The sequence below is a fragment of the Bactrocera oleae genome, chromosome 2, assembly GCF_042242935.1.
Source record: "Bactrocera oleae isolate idBacOlea1 chromosome 2, idBacOlea1, whole genome shotgun sequence".
Taxonomy (NCBI): domain Eukaryota; kingdom Metazoa; phylum Arthropoda; class Insecta; order Diptera; family Tephritidae; genus Bactrocera; species Bactrocera oleae.
In genome coordinates this window covers 97,054,336-97,079,210 of record NC_091536.1, presented here as the reverse complement: position 1 = coordinate 97,079,210, position 24,875 = coordinate 97,054,336, and the positions used below count along the sequence as shown (strand labels likewise).

Sequence of the window (24,875 nt, the reverse complement as noted above, 5' to 3'; positions counted from 1 at the left end):
GAAGATACCTTGTCAAATGAAAGTGTTTTCCATACAAGCACTTGATTCTGATCGTTCAGTTAGTATACCAGCTATATGCTATAGTGGTCCGATATCGGCCGTTCCGACAAATGAGCAGCTTTTTAGTGAGAAAAGTACAGGTGCAAAATTTCACAGACAGACCGACATGGCTAAATCAATTCACCTCATCATGTTAATCATTGTATATATTTTATAGGGTCTCCGACGTTTCCTTTTGGGTGTTACAAACTTCGTGGCAAACTTAATATACCCTGTTCTGGGTATAAATATGGCTATGATATACATTAACTACTATTTGAATAAACTAGTTAATATATTGAAAATATTATTTACGAATAAATTGCCGGTATAAGAATCCAAGAAATTGTGCTTAAGGTTTAATTTTGAAAATGATTGATTTCCCTTTTTTTAAATGAAAAAATAATGATATTATAAAATCAAAAGTGAAAATTGGCATCAAGACTTATTTATAGACATAGCGAAAGTTAAAGCAATGGGGAACTGCCGCTTTCTGAAGACTGGTCTGTTGTTACAGGATCACTTCTCAATTAATCTATTCCGTCAAGCTGGGTGCTTCAAGAATATTTTCGGTGATCTTTTTGGTAATAAAATGCTTTTTTACCAGCACCACCAAAAAGTTTATTCTTGCTATTTAAATCTTGCATTGTTCTAAGCAATGCTTTGAGTGATTGTTAGGGTTTGATTTTATCCTCAGTATTTGACATTTAACTCAAAACTGTAATTTTTAATTTTAAAAATATTAATTTTTACATAAGCTACCCTATCTTTTAAGTTTATTTAAACTGGACACAGTGTAGTTAATTTTACTAAAATCGGCTTAGGAATTTAATGGTTCATCGCGGACAAACAACGTAACACGTAAATTTTATATATAAATATATAGATATTAGAAGCAAAGAGCATGACTGTACCATAAAACTCTGAAACTACTGAAAGTGGACCATTAATGCTTTCTGCGATTGCAGTTCAATATTTTTGGTTCTTAAAAGTTAATGGGGTATTCTAGTGTAGAATTTCAAAAAAATCGATTTTCTTTGTTTTTCATATTTTCAAAGTTTACCTATTTAGGAATATGTCTAAGAGAGGATTTTTGAAAATTTAAATTATTATCGAAACTTCAAATGCGTTTTTCTCAGACCAAACTTTTTTGATTTACTTGAAATTTTCAGATAATCTTTTTTATAGATCTTTTTCTTGTATGAACTAGCTTCAAAAAAACTTAAATTTTTACTATTTTTAAAAAATACGAGAAAATGAGAAAAATGGTAAAAAAATCGTTTTATTTCAAACAGTCGACATTTTTTCCAAAAATTTTTTTTTTACTTATCGGTAGTTCATTCAATTACGACATCATTGCAGATTGATTATATTATTTTTGTTTTCATTTATTATGACTAGCAGGGTTGAAATCATGAGTATGCTCATGTGCCCCCACTTCATCAGCTGCCAGTTTTTTAAATGTTTAACTTTTTTTTAACATTTTTTCTTAACTCTTGTGACGATATTAAATAACTGATAAAAAATCGATGGAAAAATATTGATTGCCTTTTTTTTATGACACTTGAAAAATTACGTAAAATTCATGTCTCTAGATTAGAATACCTCGTTAAGTGGTTGTCTTATTATATACATATGTATATGGTATATATTCAAAAAAATTCAAAAATCAAATCGAAATGTTGCAAAAGCTATCAAATAATATTTATCTAATATTATGCCAATTTCGAGTCAAAAACCAAATCAGCTGATTTACATTTACACATAATGAAAAATCTAAATAAACATCACAGAATATTCAATATAAAGACAAAAAGAACGCATGCAGACCGTGTTTTCCATTCTATACAGTTCGAACTACTTTTTTGAATCAGAAGTTTATTTCGAATCTAATATGAATCGGAATCTGAGAGAGATCAGAGACGATAGAATTATTTGCAATAATAGTGGACAGTTTAGAAACTGTAGAATTCTAATTTTTTTATAAAAGACTATTAACATTGTAATGACAAACGACAATAAATAGCACTGAAAAATCGCTATAAACAAATAAAATATATTTTTCTAAAAAAATGCTTTCATTCTAAAAAACTTGCTACCGGCTTAGCTCGAGTAAGTACAATTTCTACTTAGTAATACTATCTTCCTCATTAATTTAAATTGTTATAACTGTAATTTTAATTCTTTGAAAATTTATTTTCCTGTAACACATATTAAAATAATAATACAGCTGTCCACAATACGTTTGATCGTTCTTAGCTATGCAAAAATGTTTTTATTTAAACGTGTAAATTTTGCTTACCCAAACGGCATGTTCGTTTGCAGGAGTTTCGAAAGTTCACATTGCTTCCTTCCTTGCTTCCTTTTTAGTTTGCTATCACTTACTACTGCGCTCACTTTAGCCTAACGAATTCCTTCCCTTCTTAGCTTCTTAAAAAGTTTTTTACTCTAATTTTCCGCATATTTCATTGCGATTAGTTTGACACAAAATTATTTCATATTAGAGAAGAGTTAATGGTGAATGGCGCTTGCATGAGTTAAAGTTTTGATTTTCTGCAACTCAAAGTCAAATGCCGGTGGTGAGTTGTTTCGGGTTTGAATTCGTCATCAAAATAAATTGAGGGGTGGAGAATTTACTATTGAAGTTTGTTTGGTAATACTTTTACACATGTGCCTCTGCACACTTTTAAAATATTTATGTTGAGTGATCATGCTTGTAGAAGCAAATTAATATATAGCCAAGAGACAACCAACAGATTTTCTTTAGCGTAATGTGGCCTCCTATTAATATTTGAACCATATATTTGAATATTTAAAGTGATTTTATATTTGCTTTTGTGGATCGAGATTTCAGAGAGATCTTGTTACTTAATTATAGGATCTGTCAGTTTGAAAAAGGATTAACCTAATCTATATACATAAAGAAGGATGTATATACTATGAAATCGATAGACTCTGAAAATATTTCAATGATCATTATGAAAATTGGTATGTATATGTATTTTTTTGCGGAGAAGGTTTTATGCAATCCACATTGGCGTAACTCGTCACCAGGTGGCGCTGCAATGTACCTACTTCTGTGTAGTTCAACCGATTGTTACGAAAATTAGTATGTACATGTATTTTTTCATGAAGAAGACGATTATGCTATCCTATCCTATCATTGACGTAACTCGCCACCTGACACGTATGACTTATGAGGTCTAAGTACAGTAATGATGATATAATAAAAATTTACTAATATACAGGAGTATTCCAATATATTATAAACTTCGAAATGGCTAGACCGATTTCAATGAAATTTTCGGACAATCTCAAGATGGCCCAGCATGTGATACTGTAAAGTTTGGTGGCAATCGGAAAATTAAAATTTTTTGCAGCCAAATACGCAATGCCACAAATGCCAGACAATTTCAGCACTATTGTACACGGACAAAATTATTCAGTTGGCCTTATTTTCCCAGACGCAAAAAATAACTACTTACATGATAACTGGCTCGGTAATCGAGCTATATAGACAGCAAAAAGTTCAAAAAATTATAATTATTAATTTTGATAAAAACATTTTACTACATTAAAAAGCTTACTAATTTATTAGAGCCGATAAATCGAAGTACTTAGAACTCTTGCAATGCCTTTAATGTTGTATGAAAATATACAACAATATTAGTCTCTTATTGTTATATATCATATATATTTTTAGCTAAGCTTTAGTAGACATACACACCACTCCACCTGTGGAAAACTGGCGAATCCCTATAAAACACACCACACTTGACACACACACACATGACGACACCACCACACTCAACATAATATCACCCATTAAATTACAAAATGTATTTAATGATCGTCCTTAGATTACTCTCTATAAGGTACAATTGGGAAGAATAAGTCTCTCCATATCTTTAGGATACCACGTATTAGGGTTAGTTAGTTAGGTGTAGCTGGATATTAGTTGTATATGGATTTATATATGAGTTTGAAATGCTACAATTAGTCACTTTATAGAACATGCTCAAGCAAAGGGGAATATTTCGTTAAATATAAAAATACACTTTGCGACTAATCATGAACTCATTCCGGACTTCTCGCATTTTTTTGCAGTCTTGTCAAAATTATTTTGCATTAGCGACACTCATACGCAGTGCTGACTTCCTTATATACAACTGCAACAGCCATAGATAGACAAATAGAAGAAAAAGCTACTTTTCAGCACTTAACTAATGTACTTATGCATATGTGTGTCGCAACGACTCACTGAAAATTATAAATTACATATACGAAACAACAGCAAATTCTTTGTTTTTTACACACACAGATACACACACACGAGCACACGTTAATAATTTTACTCCAATTTAACTTGCCTGGCGGCACTACTGTGGGGAGCTATTTGTTATAATTAATGAACTAGTGCTGCATACTGTGATATACGTGCACATAACGGTGAAGCGTGTTTGCATGTGTGTGTGTGAGCTGCAGCTTTGTATGGTTGTAAGGGACACTTGTATGTATATGCAAATAATAAGGCATAAAACGAGCATTTGCACATATTCCCGGTCATATGACCGCGTGAACTGGCCAGGCTTCCATGTGTGCCTAAGCATAAAAAGGCATTACTTTGAGTTAAATGCGGCAATGTGCAACAACGACATAAACAAAGCCCTCGTGAACAGTTGTGCATATGCACATGTCGAGCCACAAACCGCTGGTCTTTTAAATTACTCCATAATGTTTGAAAATTATTAATGTTACCGCATTTGTTTGGATGGTTAAGTACGACTTGAATTCGATTAGAAACGATTGAGTATGTATGGCCTCTAACACGGCTGGCAGGAGACCTACCAGAATTGAAAAACCAAAATTAATCTATGAATTGCTTCTTCTCTCCAACACTAAGCCACCCGGCCACTGCCAAAAGCAAGCTATGCTCAAACATGTTTCGTCAAAAGGTTTCGGAAATTAGTATAGAAATGCATTTATTTAGAGTTTTACAAAATCGTGCTTGGGTTAATCATGTTCTTCGCCCAAATTGGCTGAAAGCGCTTGAGTTTTTTAATATTCAACAATGGTGTCTAGGAAGGAACAGGCTTCACGCAGTCAAAGCAAATATGACTTTTGATGTGTGTTCGAAAGCGAATACGAGTGAGTAACAGCAAGGAAATACATAATCGGAAGTTCATTTGATATATGAAAGACATAAAGTGTAAATGGCAACGGCAAAGGAATGCTGCTTAAGCGATATTCCTCTATTTGTCAGTGAATTGCTGCAAGAAAGATAGCGCACAAAATACAGTAAGCCCCATTTGGAGCTGACTTTGTTACTTATTTCATTTGCCAACAAATTTATAAAGACTTTTCGTTCTCTTGATATACATTTTTTTATCTCCGAAACCTAAAAGTTTGAAAAAATGTTATTCGAATACAAAATTCTCGCTCTCAAAAAAAAAAATTATAATACAATAATAAAACTACTTTTAATAAAAAAGTGAAAGGTGATGTATATCTGTCATTAAGGCCTTATTTCTAGAGTGAAACATTTTATATCAGATCATGATGACATTCAGACGGTGTTTGTAAAAAAAACTCAACTATATACATACATCCACTCTACGAAAGAATCTTAACTACTAAGTGCAAAAACTTTTATTTTATAAACCAAATAGCAGTGCTTTGGTCTAGTAAAATTTCTAATCTCAATTAACTCAAATTCAATGACAGTCATGATCAAGGTAACAAAAACGGTTGCCTGACTAAAACTGATATACATATGTTTAGGGGACGTTACTGATCTGAATATTTTTTGTTGAAATCAGTTTGTGAATAAAATGGGAATTTCATAAAAATAATTTTAACAAATATTTAAAACCTAGCGGCTTCTATCGGATAGGCTTCTAGTTCGAATATTTTGCCTTATTTGTTAAGGAGGGAATAGGTTTAATACGTATGAAAAAAGGAAATTTTTTGTGATTTTTTTATGATACAGTTGAAATTTTTTATTAAAATAAATGGTACTTTATAGTATGACATCTAAAAAATATTATATAAAAATGTTATAAAGGAATATTAAAAAACTCGGCAATGCTAGTAATTATTCGAAAGTGTCCCCGAAATCAAGATTCGCTTGTTACATAATAGATTTTCCCGGGTAACACCTAGAGAATTTTTTAAAATTTCCATTTTTTTTTTTTTGGAAAACTTTGAAGAAAAAAAACGTGATTTGTTTGCGAAAAAATCGGTTTATTTGTTATTGTAGAGTAAAAATTATTAACTAGTTTGAAAATAACTCTCCGGCGTTACCTCGTAAGCTATACACAAAAATATTCAAATTCAAATTTTCAAAGCGACTGTTGCAGTAGTTTTAAAGTTATGAGGGACACTGATTAAGAAACCGTTATGGGGAAAACGCTTGAAAGTTTTGAAATCTGATGTGAAACATTCATAATGCAGGTATAAATAGAAGAAAAAACGTTAACTTCGGTTGCATCGCAGCTATAATACCTCTCCCAAATACAAAGGTTCTTTACAAGAACTTGATTTCCCTATTCTAATTTCGTGAAGATACCTCGTCAAATAAAAAAGTTTTCCATGCGAGCCCTTTAAATGAGCAGCTTCTTAGTGAAAAAAGAACATGTGCAAAATTTCAGATCGATAGCTTAAAAACTGAGGGACTAGTTCGTATATATACAGACAGAAGGACATACGGACGGACCGACAGACGGAAATGGCTAAATCAACTCAGCTCATCATGCTGATCATTTATGTATATATTTTATTAGGTCTTCGACGTTTCCTTATAAAAATAGTCATAACTTCGTCAATTTTGCTCCGATTGACTTGCAATTTAGGCACAACATTCTCGAGATGTTTACATACATTCAAAATAAAAATTAAAAAATTGGAAAAAAATGTTAAAAACCTATTTTCCCCCTTAAATAAGTGAAATAATGAAATTATTTGGGGAAATAAATATTTACAATCTCTGAACTTACTAACTGATTTTTTCGCATTGCATCAAGCTCAGTTTAGGTGTCTGCAATACAACGGTAATATAGCAGGCATAACTGTTCTTTATCTATAACATCAATACATATAATGGTAAGAGCCTATATGGAAAGAGAAAATGCTCAACATTTTTGCTGTCTTAATTTATGCTTCGCCAGCATTCAGCGGCACAGTAACGTTTGCCAAAAGACCTACCAGTCGGGCCTTTTTATTGCTGCTTATATGTACACACAAATACGAACATCGGTAGTATAATATTAAGTTTCTTTTGAGTTCAGCTCGAAAAATGTAGAATTTTATGCCTCGCTCACTACTGCACAGATTTTAGTGTTCCGTATTTGTAAAATATTCTTTCGCTTGTCCCCCTCTCCAACAAGCACAATTATATTTAAGCAGCATAAACATATATGCAAATACTAAGAAATTTTAAAAAAATTGCAAGTTGCCGGTTGACGCTATATTTCACCAAACTTCTCTCCTTTTTCTGTCACCCGTGCTCAACTGTTTCTCTGCAGATAATCTGTTGCAGGGGCAAATGTGGAATTAGAAGGTGTTTACTCTCATATCTCAACTGCATAATGTTTGTACACTTTTCTGTAGCAACTCGAGTCTAGTGTGAAGTAAGTAAAAAGTCAACAACTTTGTTTACACTGCACGGTGTAGCACCTTTGCTAATTTTGAAATAATTAGTATTCGTTCAAAGGCCTGGAGGCTGTTTTACTCTGCGTAGATGAAAATAGTGGAACAATTTTACATTATTTTGAATCGTGCTCTTTTATTGCAAATAACTCTGACAGAAAAGAGTTTGAGTTCTTTTAGAAGATGTACCACAAAATAATATCTTAAAGCTTAACATTTCAATCTTCCCGATGGCTCTTTAAGTATTGCATATTTCAATTCTCCTAGAATACGACTTTGTTTAAAAACAGCTATTTCTTGGCATTGTCGTTTCTAGATTGAACGGAGGCGCGTGATTTTATAATATTTTGACAAAATGATCGAGTGTTGAATTTCTCCCTTTTTTGTTGTCAGGGCTGTGAGAAATAGCTACTGCTAGCTTTTGTTGCTCCAAGGTACTTGTATAGAACCTTTAGGAAATTGATTGCTGAAAACCAGCGAGTAGAACCAAAAAGTAGGTAAGATTTATAATGTAAAAGCCTTGTATAAGTTTAAGCTGGTTTCTATATTACCTTATTTTTTTATTTCATTGAATTTTTCATTAAATACAGTTATTTATAGAGTTTCTTAAAATCTAAAACTAGTCAACATCGCCTGGTCAACATTTGTTAATTCAGAATACGAGATGGGAAAGTATGATATATACGTATTTGATATCGAAAGATATATACTCATAAAGGGCACCTTTTTTAAAAAGTTGAAGATGGAGTGAAGAAAATTCATTAAATCAAGCACTAGATTACTACTGACATTACTAGATTTTGAATTATATAAACAAATACGTTGAAATTGTTTTTGACCGCAGAAAATCTAAAAAATTGCTTTTGGGACATCTATCGCGAACTGCAGTCAAGCTTACAAAGTATTTATTACTAACTTAGTTTATAGTTAAACGGTGTTGTGTCGTTATGAAGTTCGGTTGGGCTCGATACTTTTACTGTTCTACCTCTCAACAGATTACAAACTTTATTAAATTAATTAATTGTTTGAAGAAGAACCAATTCAACAACTCTCTTCTGTCTTCCCTGAATAATGCTAACGTGCTGATTATGATGCCGGATCACATGAACAGGACTCGTTACACTCATCTGGACAGGAATATTCCGAACTTTCTGATGCTGCACTTCCTGAACAAGACTCGCTGATGCCCTCTGAGCACGAATAACTTTCTGTTTCTGTTTTTTTCTTTTTGCTTTGGGAAGAAACGCCTATAACTAGATTACTTAAGTACTTCAGTATATTACCTAACTTGAAGTATTTTGTAAATCCTGCAATGTAGTCCTTAATAAATTGTGAATCGTGGTGGTCATTTGTTTGCTCTATACTATACTCATTTGAACATTCACTATAGTCTGTGCACTCTCCATAATCCGCAGTGAAGTCGGTTGTATACTCTATACTATTGTCAGCTGCATACCCTCCATGGAAGTAATTAACAAAAGCTTGCCATAAGTCCTTTGACCACCCCGTAGTCAATTCGCTTCCACACATTCCACTCAAACAGAAATCCTTTATGGGTTCTATAAAGTATTCACTGGTCCAATCTGATATATATTCCGCTTGATAATTGTCGCTGTAGCTGTAATCCATTTGATAATTCACTTGCATGTAGTCCGTAGAAGGCATAAAGCTTAAAAAACAGGCTAGCACTAGCCTAAATGATAATATCCCAAAATTTATTAGCAACTTCAAAAGGTTCATTTTGTTAGCCTGTTATTCAACTGATCAGCCGTGTAAAAATATTCCGCGTAACTAGCTCTTAGTCACCTTTATATGGATATATATGAAAAATTTCTTAATTAGTGTGAATAATTGGTAATTCCAATAAATCTGTAAATGAGGCGCAGTAAAATCAAAAGTAAATTATGTACACCACTGCTGTCACAGCTCGTTATTAGTAAATGCCACATACAAAATAGTTTTCAAGAGTTGCCGGCTTTCGAAAATGAACCAAGTTAAAAAAAAAAATTCATAAATTCTAGAGTGTTACAGAAAAGTAGCATGAAGAGGAAAAGGAAGATATGTAGATGTAATCGTATCGCAAGAGATATCCAAAATATCGGTTAGACAAATTTCGCCATGGTCGCAAGACTTGTATTGGTCTGGAGACAGTGAATAAGGACTGGACTTGGCCGGAATAAAAAGAAGGCTTAACAAGGAAACCACATTTATAATTTTAAGTATAGGCTGTGTAAGAAAAAAATTGCTTTGCGTGTGTCAAAATTTGCAAAGTCATGAGAAAGAAAATCGTTTGCCATTCATGTAGGTAATTATATGCCCACTTTCCCACGCACAGCAATGAAAGCTCCAGTAATTATTTGTTTACTACAAAATTATTTTCAAACTTATCCTGTTTATGCCAAGTTTACAGTTATAATTGCTCAATAAAAATTATCGAGAACTACCTCACTACAAGACTTACATCCAAAAATGTCTTTGAATTATGAATAGGTCAACTCAATAAGAATCAACTGTTCAGTTGAAGGTCCTTCAAAAACGTGGTATTTGTCCTTTTCTTAAATCTGCTATCAATCAAAAGATTATCATCTTCAAATCCTATAGCCAATCTTCTATCCCACCATTCCTTCGCCATTGTCTATAACAGTTAACTCCTGTAGACCTCATAAATCGCAGATAGTACCTACGTACATCGCAACAGCTAACTTATAGATTTGAACAAGCATTTCGAGTTTACTCATGGAAAATTTTGAGAGTTAAAAAATGTAAATATTACCCGTAATTATGATTATCATCACTTGGGGTGTTCACTGTAAAAGATCGAAGTTGTCGTCCAATTATCGCAACCTATAATTATTTCTCTGAATGCCATATCGCTAATACACACATAGAATCCGTAGAAGTCAGGTCATGTACACGTCTCTGACATTTATAAGGGCATTAGTTGCGAAAATGTGAACAGAATCTGGCTTAACTTCAAAAGAATAGTCGTGTCGCGTAATCAAGCACATAATCAAAGTTCGACTAAATTAAATATTTTGAGCGGCTGAAGTATTGTAAAATATTGTGAAACCGGAATAAGTAACGAGTAAAGATTTCAAGTTTTATGCTCAAAGTATTGTTTTTCATAACAAACTAAATTTTGAAAGCGATTTCCTAAGATGATATATTTATATTATATATATGTTTTAGGTTCATATCACGAGGACATCAGGAATATGGGCAAACTCATCGATTTGTTATATGGACGTGGCGCTATGAAGTATGAGACCAATGAATCATTCCAGCTTTTATTTAAATGTTGGTCACTTGTTGGTGTTAAGCCGTTAAAACCGTATCGATTTGGTCGTTTGCTGCACATCGGCGTCTGCTGGTTTTTACTTCTCCTGTGTCCGCTTACCTTCTCCATGGGTTACCTGCAGACTTTAAAAACTGAGCCTATAGCGCTCCAACTAAGTCTTTTGCAAACAGCATTCAATGCCATAGGCGTGCCCGTCAAGACCATTGCCATTGTAATAATGAGAACGCATTTTCGCAAAGTCGAACAGATCTTTGTTCGTTTGGACGAACGCTACCAGAGCGTCTCCAGTCGTCAGCAGATAAAAAAATGTGTTGTTCTCAGCACACGTATATTCACCACCGTCGGATTTGTATTTCATTTTTATGGCAGCATCACATATCTTCAAGCGTTTTTCACAAATAGTTATCCACTGCATACATGGTTGCCATTCATCGATTCTATATCTCAGCCAACCATAAGATATTGGACGCATTTTATTTTCGAAGTTTTTCACATAGTCTTCATACTGACAGTGCAAATCACATTGGATTCATTCCCGGCAATTTATATACGAAACTTACGCACACACTTAATTCTGTTGACGGAACGCGTTAGTCATTTGGGCGAGAATCCAGAATTTACTGAAAAACAGAACTATGACGAATTGGTGGATTGTATTGTTACCCATCAGCAATTGTTAGAGTAAGACCAACTTACTGCTTTTGATTAAAAAAAATTGATTTCTAATTAAGCTTTCTTGATTTTAAGGGCAAAAAATATCATAGGATCCGTCTGCTCGATAACAATATTTATTCAATTCATTGTTGTTGCCATAGCTCTCTGCATTTCTTTGCTAAATTTTTTCGTATTTGCCGATTCGGTTCAACAAGCGGTCACATTAATATATTATTTAGGCGTTATATTGCAGATCATGCCTACATGCTATCAAGCATCGATGATAGAAGACGATAGCGCCAAGTTGCCTGACGCCATTTTCCATTGCAATTGGTTGGCCATGGACAAGCACTCCCGCAAGCTCATCATCTATTTCTTGCATCGTGCGCAAGTGGACATAACCTTCGTGGCACTCAAACTATTCAAAATCAATCTGACAACTAACTTGTCGGTGAGTAAAGTTTTGCAAGGAACAACAAATTTTGAGTTTTCAGTTCGTTTTAGATTGTGAAATTTGGTTTTACATTGTACACATTTATGAGCAACATGGGCATTGGGCAGAATTTGAAGGAGTTGTTGGAATAAATGCGCGACTTTTAAATTGCGGAGTTTAAAAAGGGAAATATAACAAGTTTGATTTAATGAATAGCTTTTAATATGATTTCAATTATTCTTAAGATATCTGTAGGTAGTTGATCCATGGTCCTATTAATATAGCTAATTTTTTTCTTAACATTAAGAAAATCTCTATATTTTAAGATTGAAAGATTGATTAAGATTTTCTTTTATATTTTTAATATATATAAAAAATTGGTAGTCCATAATTGTAATTTCAAGATTCTTCAATCGTGTTAAAAAATTTACACTTATTACGAGTTGTTCTTAATAAAGATAGTCCTTATTTTTATTTCTAATATTTTAAGTTCCTTATTTTTTGTAAAATGACAATTTTTTTTTCTTTAAGTCTTTTCAGTAATTTTTTTTCTGTTGGAGATGTAAAGTAGGTCTAGGTAACCTCCTGCGCTGTCCACATCTCGAAAACAACCTTAACGGGTCTCGGACTTCCAATTTGACACGGATTTTGTGTATGACTTATGTTGTTGAATTTGATGAACTTCTTCAAGCAGAAAACTGAACAATAGGGCCCGTAGAAATTGTTTAAGTGTCGATTGAGTAATGTATAAAGTGAACCATATCTAAGTATCTTAAAAACGTTAGGTGACTTTCGAGGGGCCTTTAATACCGTACGGCCGGAGGTGGTTATTAAAGGCGGTATTTGGAGGGTTTGGGGTTCAGGCTCGCTGAAAGTGCGCTCCGAATTAGTCAAGGAGTGTTTGAGCTTCTTACCAGTAGCATTAAGCTATTTGTTATCCGTCATGCTTGAAAGCAGAATCATTGAAAACTTTAAAGCCAATGAGCTTGCTAGAGAGGGCATCCTTATCCCAATTTCATCAAATGGAACGGTACTCCGCTGTTTCTTTACGGAATCAAGCTCTTTTTCTATTTTTATATTATTGCAACATGTTGTTACAGAGTATTCCAGAGTTGTTTAATGGCGATAGATTTTAGATATCACAATTCACAAATACCTAGTTCCTTTATGGTTTGCCATCTCACGAGCAAAAATTGTCCTCTTCGGATCATACCTTTTCAAGCCCCCCGATATAATTAATTAACTTGGAAGTCGTTTTAGCACTTTTTCATACGCTGAAAAGCGTGGGATGGTTTGTGCCATATCTCACAACAACACCAGTATCAATTTTTAATTTTTTTGAAATTGTTGAGTTATCATTTTATTCTTAAATTCGATAATTCGGTAGAATATTTATTATATTTTTGATTTTTTGCCGCTATTGGTTTTACAAGTTCATCAGTGTCAACTGCACCGTCAGTTGTAGCGATATCCGCCTACGCCAAGTTGTGCTGAGAGTTTGGACTACTTGTATGCTCAGATCTTATACAAAATACTCACTATTACCTTATTGACACTCAGAGCAGATATTAGAAATAGTGAATGATATGTAAAATGATCCCTTTCATATAAGTTTACTACGATTATCTAATTCCATATTTATATCACTCTTGAAGGAAATACATGTGCAACAAAAAAATATTATTACATACAAATATATCAATATATAATTAGTTTGAACCGGCGATAATTCTGAATGAATATTAAATAAATCACCGATATTTTTCCAACATCCTTCATGTGTCATTACTCGAAACACATACTTTCACCTGGTGTGAAATTTAGAAGTGGGCTAAATAAAAGGGTAAGTTTTTATCATTTTCATCTGAGGACTTGTCTACCTTCGAATAAACTTAATATAAATTGTGCTGTATATACTACTTTGTGCAGATTATTGTCGTGCCACTAGGTGTTGTTAGCACGATTAACGAGTTGATTGAAGGCACATTGTGCGTGTTTCTTAGCTGCCAATAACTGTATTATGTATATATGCAATATTAAAAGTACGATTTGTGTATGAGCATGTGTGCAGCACGAAATTGTAAAGTGTTTTAGATAATATGGATAACATTGCATTATTTCGAACTCACGAAAGTGTAGAGAAATACGACGATGTATATGTACTCGTATTATATGTAAAATACTACCTAATATATAAATAATCACTTAAATGATTTCTTTCGAATGCTTTTATGGTGCAGGTCTCTCCATCTTGTGACATATTTTAATTACAATTGTACAATAATTTCTAATTTTGTAAATTGCACGTTTATTTTCTACATGCTCATTTCATTATAATTACTCAATCAAGCGTATGCACAAAATAATAATTATGTTGACTAAAATATGTCAACGCTTCGCAAATTAAAACACTATATTCTATTTAGTTTTATTGGATTTTTTGTGCAGCGGTTTAAGTGACTTCCGCTCATTAATACTTGTAGTCGCTTGATTAAAACGCATTTGCAACAAAATACTAATGTTTTGCGTGAGTAAATAAATCACGTTTACATATTTCTAAACATATTTAAATATGTATTGAATAAACACTTATGAACATTAAATAAATTGCATTTCCACGCCTGCTCCATACGGGGGGATTGCGCCGTTTAACGTGGCCTTTGTGCTCTTTTACGACCCATTTCACCAGCACAAGCCGAGTAGCATTTAAGTGATTTGTACAATTAAAGCGGCGAAAGTGTGCTAAGTCTTATCCTTGACAGCGTTGACTGCTTGTGGTGTGCGGTGAGGTACTCTAGGCGATGAAATGAGTTGGAAACACCCTGGGGTATGCAATAAATATTACATATTGCAATTATTAATTCAATTTCGAGGCGGCTGATTTGAAAACATGTGTATAATTTGTCAACTATTTGTTCATGTGCTTTTAGTGTCGGAAAAAATTGGCATACATTTTAATTACGTTTACATGTAGGGTTCCTTCAAAGAAATTTCGTCTGAAAAAATGCTTCCCACTTTGTATGGGAGGGACTATAAGGATTGCGTCTCATAAATAAGAAAATCATTTTGTGATGTAAATGTAAACACGCCCTTTTCCACTTTTACCATCCTTTTTAGTTAAATTTTTCGTAATATATTCGCCGATTTTTTCTTCAAATTAATTTCAACTTAGATATCTGGGAGCGACCCAGGCCAGCAATTTAAGTTTTAAAAACTTTGTATTTTCCCAGTCTGCATCTGCTATAATACCACTTGCTCCAATTAAAGCGAGGCGACTTGAGATCAGACCTCTTAGTACCAAATAGTTTTTGGAACATATACTATAGAGATCCAATAAGATTTAATTATTTATTTGATGTAAAACAGGCAAAAAACGTTAACTTCGGTTGCACTGAAGCTATAATACCCTTCACAAATACAAAGGCTCCTTACAAGAACTTGATTCCGATTGTTCAATTTGTGTGGCAGCTATATGAGTATATATAGTGATCTGATCTGAACAATTTCTTCGGAGAATACATTGTAGCCTTCAACAATAACTCGTGCCTAATTTCGTGAAGATACCTCGTCAAATAAAAAAAGTTTTTCATGAAAGCACTGTATTCCGATCGTTCAGTTAGTATGCCATCTATATGCTATAGTGGTCCGATATCGGCAGATCCGACAAATGAGCCGTTTCTGAGGGTGCAAAATTTCAGATCGATTGCTTAAAAACTGAGGGACTAGTTAGCATATGTACAGACAGACGGAGAGACGGACATGGCCAAATCATATTATAGGGTTTCCGACGTTTCCTTCTGGGTGTTACAAAACTTCGTGGCAAACTTAATATACCCTGTTCAGGGTATAAATATACGAAATAAGTAATCAAAACGGTGGAAATACCTTTAGGTGTGAGCCAAAGTTTATTTAAAAAACTGTTACGTAAAAATTCGACATTCATTATTCGATGAAGTTATGCATGGATTTCATTCAGAGAACCAGAGAAACGAAAACATTATATTAGTCATGCGGAATAAATGAAATCTCATTATGTTTAAAAAAATATTTCCACTTAATTTTATAAAAGTATTACACAGATGGACGGTTATAAACAGTTGAAAGTCAGGTGGAAAATTGTTAATCACTATATCAGGATTATTGGGGCTACAGGCAGGTCTGGACTGATTATATTAACATATTAATTGCGCTGTTGTTGTCAATGTAAAATTTATTTTTAATAATACTGCCGAGGTTCTACTGGTTAGGTATACCTGATTGTCGGGAAAAGCTTTCAACATTGATGATCTGTTGCATCAACATTGGAATATTTGGCCTATCTGTCTTTAAAACTGAAGGTCCTGATTTTGTATCGGCGTTTCCAGAAATTGTAGAGTCCACCACTTCTTATTGCAGTAAAACAACAGTATCAGTAAACTTTTGCCATTTTAAAAATAACGTCTACTCTAAGATCTCATTGAGTGATAGAGTATTCTTCTCACAGTTTTCTCTTGAGCTAATATTACTCTCTATATTGCGCATGTCCCCAATGGAGATATTTGTATATGTTTGGGTATGCTCAATTACTCAATTCGAGTGAGTTAATTTTAGTTTGTTTGATATTTAATTAGATGGTCCTACCTCAACAATGAAGTAATAGTTATCTGATATACATAAAGAGGCGGAAAGAAAATACAGATGGGTAAGCATTTAAGGCATATCACTCTTGAACTACCAAATTTTGATAGAGGGCAAGGGTGCAATATTTTTGTGATGAAGGTTTTGGTGGCAGATGATTTTAATTTAAAACAGTATTTTAAATACTCACCAAAATAAGACTAATTGTCATACTTATTCCTTTGATCGAAATAAAAGTAAAGCAATTAATGGGTTAATAAATACACAGGTTTGTACACCTAACAGTTGTTGGTAACACCTTGAACTTATTGCGATAGATACATATGGAGTTATACACATATATATACAGTCGTGTCTGGATATAGTGAACTAATTATTGCAAGGCCTGTTCACCACAGCACTAGTAAACTAGTATAATCACTAATATAGCGTCCAATCGATAGTTTTATCGAAACTTTCAATAGCTTTAAAGCTTTGACATAATTTTAGGAGGGTATATCTTCTTGTTTGTCATCATCAGATTCTTTCATATTATCGGCGTCTTTTTCAAAATTGACATAAGCTCATAAATAATATTGCTGAGCTTATTCTTAAATGGTTCAATAGCTCGTGTGTCGGATGACAGTTTGTTCCCGGATAGTTTTAGCAGTCGAATTCCGAAGCGGGACTTAAATCCAGATAACTATCAGGAATTTATTTTTGTTTCTTAAATATCAGAATTTATCGCCTTTTTCTTTAGTAACTCCCCACTGACTGGACATTTTTTTTCGTTGTTTTACAAACCTGTTATATAATATTATATTTTATACTTTACGGCTCTTTTTGTTTATTATCGAAAATGTTGATTTAGCTACTCCATATGTTTTTACCAAGGAGGAAACAATAATACATTTTCCGATTTGTTAAACAATTTCCCATTTTTCTTTTAAAGAAAGAAATTTTCACAAAAACATGATTGCACTCACTGTATTTGCATTCAACATAAAATGAAAAGAGCTCGCGCACAAACAGTTTGCACTCGGCCAAGGACAAAACAAACACTAAACATTTTTTTCGTACAAAACATTTTTTTGTGTTCTTTGAGGCAAATTGTTGGACACGTATTTTTTACTTCGACTCAATATGACATTTCGAGTTATGAATTTTCAAAATTTCAACGCTCGAAAAAAGTACCTTTAAACATTTGCGTAAACGAAGAAAGTATTTGATTATAAAAATAACTAGACTGCCTAATGTTTACGATGTTATGCTCATTGCTCATATAAAAATACGCTCACACATGGCTAACTCCCGCGGGTATTCTTTTCCCTCAGCCATAACTCTACTTTCCATTGTTTCTAATTTCCGCTCTTTCAGGATCTTTCTTTTGTCACTACACAAAATTGTTAATAAAATTTAATGACTTAGCTGGCGGAGACAGTTTCCGCCGTCATTTTCGGCTTTATGACTGTCACGACGTGCATGTGTCCGCCAGTGCTTCGTGGCACACATAAATTAACTCGCTGTAATGAGCATGTCTCGTGTGTCACCAGTTAGAAAAAACATCGCACATTAATGGCAGTGCGCGCATTTGTTGGTGTGTGTGTGTCTATGTGTAAGCAAAATAAAAAGCCGCAAATGTAATGTAATAAGTGAAATGTTCGTGAGTTACTTAGAAAAAGCGGGCACGAAATGACACCAGCCGAAGCCAAAGCTGCAATGCGCGCACAACCAAACTTTCCCGCCAAAATGTGCGATACTGCATGATTTCCACCCACTCACACACCGGCACACAAACGGGAGTTGCGGGAGCGCGCACGGACATTCATACAGAAATTCACACTTGTTTCGAGTCGGCAGAGCAATGACAAAGTTATGGGGTTTATAATGACATCAATCAGTATATAGAAAAGTCAGTCAGTTAAAGCCATTCCTACATATATACACATACATAATTACTGGCGTGTACAAGTATATAAACAAGCTCGACAAAAGTAAACAAACAAGAACGCATGTGCCTAAGTGTAACAATAAAAGTATTGAAGGGGTGAGTGTGTCTGTGCCGGCGACTGAACTTGTTGCCACTCAAGGATTCCCTGCTTACTCACTCACTCAGTCTCTCACTCCTTACGGCTGTTGGCACTCTGTGCTGCATTGAGCCAAAGAGCGAGTTTCTTGTGTGCGGTGGACAAAGGTTTGTAAATAAACTGCGTGGCGTTCAGTCCCAAACAGTGTGCTGACGGCGGCAGTTCTTGTTTGGCGTTGAAAGCGAATGCACGTTCGTGAAAGGATATGTGTGGTGTTTCGAGTCGAAAGATATATAAAGGATTGCGGAATATTATATGGGAAAGCGTGATAAATTCATGTTTGATTCGTGATGATTTTTCATTGAAGTCAGTAATTTAGCAGGGAAATGGAAAGTAATGTGAGATTTTGAAATTTCGTTGAAAAACAACACGGAAATAAGTGATGAAAAATGAATAAATATTATTACAAAAAAAAAATTATGCATTGTGCATAAAAGTTTTCTAGCGAAGTGATATGGATGACATCTATACATAATTGAATAAGGAAGCCAAAAATTCAAAATAAAAAAATAATGTATCTTAAAAAATTCAATATTATGTGTATAAATATCAGATCAAATAATTCCATATATTAAAAGTCTCCTTAGTATTGATGTGTATAAAATCAAATGGTCACATTGTAAAAAGTGAGGTATATCATTTTGGAAAAAATTTGGTAAGATCAACATGCTAATGCTCCAAGAATGATCGTGACCGCTTAGCAGTTTAATAATGGCTGACTTCCGTATATGGTACGTACTACGCGGATAACTCATATATGGAAGTATTAAAAACTTGTGAAAATAACAGTTTAAAATAGTTTCGAATCATAAAAAGTTCACAAAAAATTAGGCACATCAATTGTTGTTGCGGATATATAATTTCAAGGTAACTGGGTCACCCTTTTTGTGCTAATAACTTTTACCGCCTTACTAACTAAAATAAATGGTTGTAGAAATTTGCAGGTAATATTAAGTTCGCTAAAAGTCTTTGGCATTTCTTCAAGTCAGATAAATTTTATGTACTTATGCACTAAGCACATTGAAGACAGCAGGCGACAGCATCTGTCAAATATTAAAATACACACGTTCTTATGGGCACAGTTATTTAGACAACAGCACGACTTCACAGCTGCAGGCTTGCAGTTATCGCTCTCAAATTTTGCCGACGAAAATGCGTAGCTGTAGTGGTGCCACTTATATGTAAAATGTAAAATTATGCAAAGCTCTAACAAGTCTAACGATATTTTACCAAGAGCGGCCTATTTATTTATCTTTTGCACACAAAATTTCACTTTGAATAAAATATTTATATTTCATTGAAGCGAAAGTTTTTAGTACGGCAACAACGAAATTGTGTACATCAGCTGTTTGATATGGCGCTGCCGTCCATAAAATATTCAGGAAGCTGGCTTCAAGACGCCATTTGCAGACAAGAAAATTTCGCTGTGGCTACGTTGTGAAGCGCAGTCTTCTATGTGTTTATGGCATTAATAATTTTGGGTTCAACTTTTTTTTTTAAATACGATACATTTTGAGTAGTAACTGTGTAGAACTCATATATAGAGTGTCCTTTTGTATATACTACATATATTATTTATCCATTTATTATTATTTTGTTTACTTCATGACAAATCAAAAGCATTTTTATGTCAGTGTCATTGATAGCGCTAAGGATTATTGCATTTGCCGTATAAATATGACATTTTCAAGTCACTGACAACGCGATATGAATAAAAGTTCTAAACCGTTTCGTTCTACTTACTACAATTGCTTTGCAAGTAAGAGTAAATGTTTGAAGTCATAGAAAAGTTGTCCAAGCGCACCATAACATAATGAGAGCATAGCATATATGCTCATATGTATGAAAGTGCAGTGGCACCGTTTATCGTTTGAGCGGCGTTTTAAGTATAAAGTATGCATAACCCATATCGTCGGGGTTGCATGCGGCGAGCATAAGTGCGTGCAAAAGCAGCCGATAAATATGGAGATTGTGCGCAATTCTTTGGACAGAACTTTTGCTTTTATTGCAATGCGGCTGTATGCAGCTGGATGCGTGTATGTGAGTTCATTGCAAACAAATTTGTAAAACTCTTATTTAACTTTGTTTGTGGTTGTCTAGTGTAATAGTTTAAATAATATATTGGTTTTGATAATCAAGCAACAAGATTCAGGAAGATTTTGTTCCATATTGTCAAAGGGCTTAGGAAAATATGTTTACATCTTTTACTGTTTAGAACTTGATCGTTTGTTTGGTGCCTGATGCAATTTTTTCCTTTATTTAATTATTTTATAATCATAAATTTCTTTTTTATTTTTTAGTGTTTGGGATTAAAATTTGAAAGTTGAAAATATAATTTTTTGATTTAAATGAACCCGAAAAAATGCTTAAAAACAAATTCTTTCTTTAATTCTTGAATATATGCTTGAGATGAACATTTTTTTTATTTTTCAATCCAGTATGTGGGATTAATTTTTTTATAAACCCGTAGTATTTGGGATTACAAACTAAAGAAAGTTTAATTTGATTACTTTTCAAAACATTATTTGCAACCCTGGTAGTTAGTAACAAACACAAGTAAGGGAAAACTAAGTTCGGCTGTAGTCGAACATTTTATACTCTCGCAACTTGCAAGGATCCAAACCTGTGAAACACCTAGAGGTGTTAGCAAAACTTTGTACTAAACTAGTTAAAGTATCACCGTGCTTTCATCCATTTAAGACAAGAGGATACACCGTTACCAGAAAGAGATCTTTTCTCAATTGCATTAAGATGTTTTTTTTGTTGACCGATAGAGGCGATATAAAGTGAACCGGGAGTTCGAAAATATTTATGTTAGGTACATAGGCGCTAAGGGAAGTTTTTGCCCAATTTTAACCATTTTTGCACGAGTTGTGGTTAAATTTCGAAAATTTTTGGACGTAAGATGAGACGTAAGATGAGATAAGGAAACAACTTCCTGTGTGTTTAACGTGAGTACCAGCCGTCGACGGCCTTTTCTTACGGTGCGAAAAAGCATAGCGTATTAATACAATGCGTTGATCAGCGCCCCGAAAACGCCTGCATTTTTCAGTACCGATTGGTAGTGCGGAATAGACACACTACACACCTTGGTGGGGTTCGAGGCCTATGTAAAACCTCTGTCGTACTTTGGGTCCGGCACCCGGTTGCAATGCAACTCCACATTCAACTGAAAAAACGACAGTTCTTAACCGTCCATCAGTCCAGTTAATCCCCAAACCTCCGAGATCCCTAATGTGTCCGCGATCAAGTGAACCCAGTCTTCACATCGCGCCCCACACAAACACCCCGACCTATCAGAAAGGTGCCTCTAATGCAAAAATGCTTTCATAGGCCCATGCCCAGTTAACAAAAAACCCAGACTCAGACAAAATCTGAAGTCTGGGTTACCCTAAACAAACCTAACGTCCCGGATGTACTCATAAGTCACCCGACAGTTAGGACTATTGTCCCAACGGTCTTGCCACCCAGAAGGAAACATCGGAGACCCTATAATATACATTGTATATATAAATATATGATCAGCATGATGAATTGAGTTTATTTAGCTTTGTTCGTCTGTCCGCCCGTCTGTTCGTCTGTCTGTATATACGTGAAGTAGTCCCTAAGTTTTACAGCACCTGCCCTTTCCTGCACCTGTCCTTTCCTCTTTAAGGTGCTGCTCATTTGTCGGAATTGGGAATTGTCGATATTGGACTACTATAGCATATAGCTGATATATTAACTGAACGATGCTTGCATGGAAAACTGACGACGTATTTTCACGAAATTAGGCACGAGGTATTGTTTAAGGCAACAATATATGCTCCGAAGAAATTGTTCAGATCACATCACTATATCATATTGCTGCCATATAAATTGAACAATAGGAATCAAGTTCTTGTAAGGAACCTTTGCGAAGGGTATTATAGCTTCGGTGCAACCGAAGTTAATGTTTTTTGTTGTTTTGTATCAAACTATACTTTTTCAGGAGTAACAGAAACTAATATGTATATAAATTTTTTTGCTTCGTACCCTGAAAAATAGGTTCTTAGACACCTCTAAGAAAGTCTCTCAAGGTATGAGCTCTTAATTGTTACGCGAATTACCTCCGCCTTACAGTTTTCCATTTTTTTCCTATTATCAGATAGAAAAATTCAAATCTCGCTTCCAATTACTTGAAAAATACCTCGTTCCAAAAATTTTGTAGGAAATCGAATGCTCTACAAAACAGTTCCTCATAATTTTTTCGTAAACCTAAACTGAAGAAAATATTAACGGTTGAAGTTTGACTATTTTAAGACAAAATTGTTTTTTTTTTCTTTAGAATTTTATAACTCAATAAAAACATCCTTTTAAATTGTAAAGTTCATTGCTTTATAGGAAGTTTTCTTTCTTTGATAGGCATTGATGTTTGATAAAGAATATCTCGTTAACACCTAAATTTTTCAGAGTAAGAAGCGAAAAAAACATTCGGATTTTTGACCCACCCTGATGTATATGTAATTAAACTCCATTGAATTATGATTAAGTCAATTCACAGATTTCCCTCGAGAATAGAAATCACTTTCAAATGAAATGGAGTGATATTAGCTCCAAACCTGCTTCAAGTTATGAAACTACAAATGACTAAGTTTAGCTGTCGCCGTTCTCGTTGAGTAAACATTTGAAAACACACACAAATGTCATCCCATACAACATTCTATTATTGTTGTTAAATTTCCAGGCGAACTCGAACTTTGAATGCATTTCTCAGAATAAATAACTTTACAAATTTACTGCTTTAATTTGAAAATTGATGTGACACATGAGTATTTGTCAAGCGCACAGAACGCGAATCCTCAGCAATAAATCGCATGAAATAACAACAAACAAGAACAGGAAAGCATTAAAAATTACCGAAAAACGAAGAAGAATCGCGTACCCGCATGCGTTCGCAGACGATACTTGGAAAACAGTCTTTAGCATACAAAAAGGCGCTATGGCATATGCTTAGAAGCACTTCACACACACACACATTCCCACATATACACATTTGTTTTCATCAGCATACTTGTCGGTACAATTCGCTTTATTTGCAACAGCGCGCTCTTCCTTATTCCTTATTTACCGAATAGACAGACACACACAAGTTTCACGCCAGTCGACGAATGCACACAATGGCCGTTGTGTGAGTGTCATTTATGTGGTGGTGTACGTGCCAACGTTCGACATTAGAAGAAAAGCCAAAGAAGTAGAAGCAGTTTGTTTTTATTTCCTCTTGGCGCGGCAATTCATTTTTTATTAGGTGATATTTCAATTGTGTTGGCATTCGAATGACGCAATGACGTTTCATTTGCGGTTGCTTCAGAGTGTGTGTGCATGTGAGTGTGTTATACGGTGTTTATAGTTGGCCATTAGCTGTCTAGTCGCTCCCATCAATAATCACTTTATTCAAGAAGCCGCGACGGCCATCGTCTTCTCATTCACCAAACTCATCGCTTCAATAACGAAATTGATGTAGAATGATTAGTAATAAAGTTCTGTTAGACCAACAAATAAACTGAGTAAAAAATTAATAAAAGAATTTGTCTAGTTGGCACGATTTGATTCGCCATTTGACCAACTGCTTGTCTCTTATTACTTGTGTAAGGAGTCAATTAAATATGTCTGTATCGGAATATGTCACTTTTGGAAAACCGAATATTCTGCCATGCCAGAACCGGCAGTCAGATGTGTAGAATTTCGGTTGTTATACGATTTTTTGAGTTTGTAGAGTTGTTATATAAAGATATCTTATCAAGCAAGAGAAGTTTTCCATGCAAGAACTAGGTTTTGATCCGTCAGCTTGCACGACTGCTATATCCTATAGCGAATCAATGTCGTCTGTTCCGACATACAGACAGTTTCTGGGAGAGAAAAGGACATGTGCGAAATTTCAGTTCAACATCTCAAAAACTGAGCGACTTAGTCGGGTTTCTACCGGACGTGATCAAATAGACTCAAGTTGTATCATACTGAGCATCTATATACATATATACTTTATAGGGTGTCCGCCGTTTCAATTTCAAATTTAGTGCATAAATTTAGTGGTATAAATATACTTGTATTATATCAGGATGACCGCTGTTAAAATCTTAGCCTCCTAATGTTTATAATATGA

The 24,875-nt window shown here is 34.2% G+C and overlaps 2 protein-coding genes across 3 annotated transcripts in view; both read left to right on the top strand.

Moving 5' to 3' along the window:
• The first annotated feature begins 10,892 nt into the window (after nt 1-10,892).
• Nucleotides 10,893-12,255, top strand: LOC106614819 (odorant receptor 43b). The gene is made up of 3 exons (XM_014230731.3): nt 10,893-11,665; nt 11,732-12,089; nt 12,143-12,255. The coding sequence occupies exons 1-3, from the start codon at nt 10,902-10,904 to the stop codon at nt 12,221-12,223; spliced, it is 1,203 nt and encodes a 400-aa protein (XP_014086206.3). The 5' UTR covers nt 10,893-10,901; the 3' UTR covers nt 12,224-12,255.
• A 6,647-nt stretch (nt 12,256-18,902) lies between these two features.
• The window catches only part of beat-IV (beaten path IV), a 50,635-nt gene continuing 44,662 nt past the window's right edge, over nt 18,903-24,875 (top strand). The window contains exon 1 of one of the 2 annotated variants that reach the window (XM_036357330.2): nt 18,903-19,485. The gene's annotated coding sequence lies outside the window, so the exon portion shown is untranslated. Of the gene's footprint in view, nt 19,622-24,875 lie in introns of both variants that reach the window. The other variant, XM_014230715.3, reaches the window with a different exon arrangement.

Bases quoted from the DNA above. Each gene is read 5' to 3' on its own strand.
- LOC106614819 (XM_014230731.3), top strand. From the start codon at position 10,902: ATGGGCAAACTCATCGATTTGTTATATGGACGTGGCGCTATGAAGTAT. The intron at 11,666-11,731 runs GTAAGACCAACT...CTTGATTTTAAG, and splicing joins ACCCATCAGCAATTGTTAGA to GGCAAAAAATATCATAGGAT. The intron at 12,090-12,142 runs GTGAGTAAAGTT...AGTTCGTTTTAG, and splicing joins ATCTGACAACTAACTTGTCG to ATTGTGAAATTTGGTTTTAC.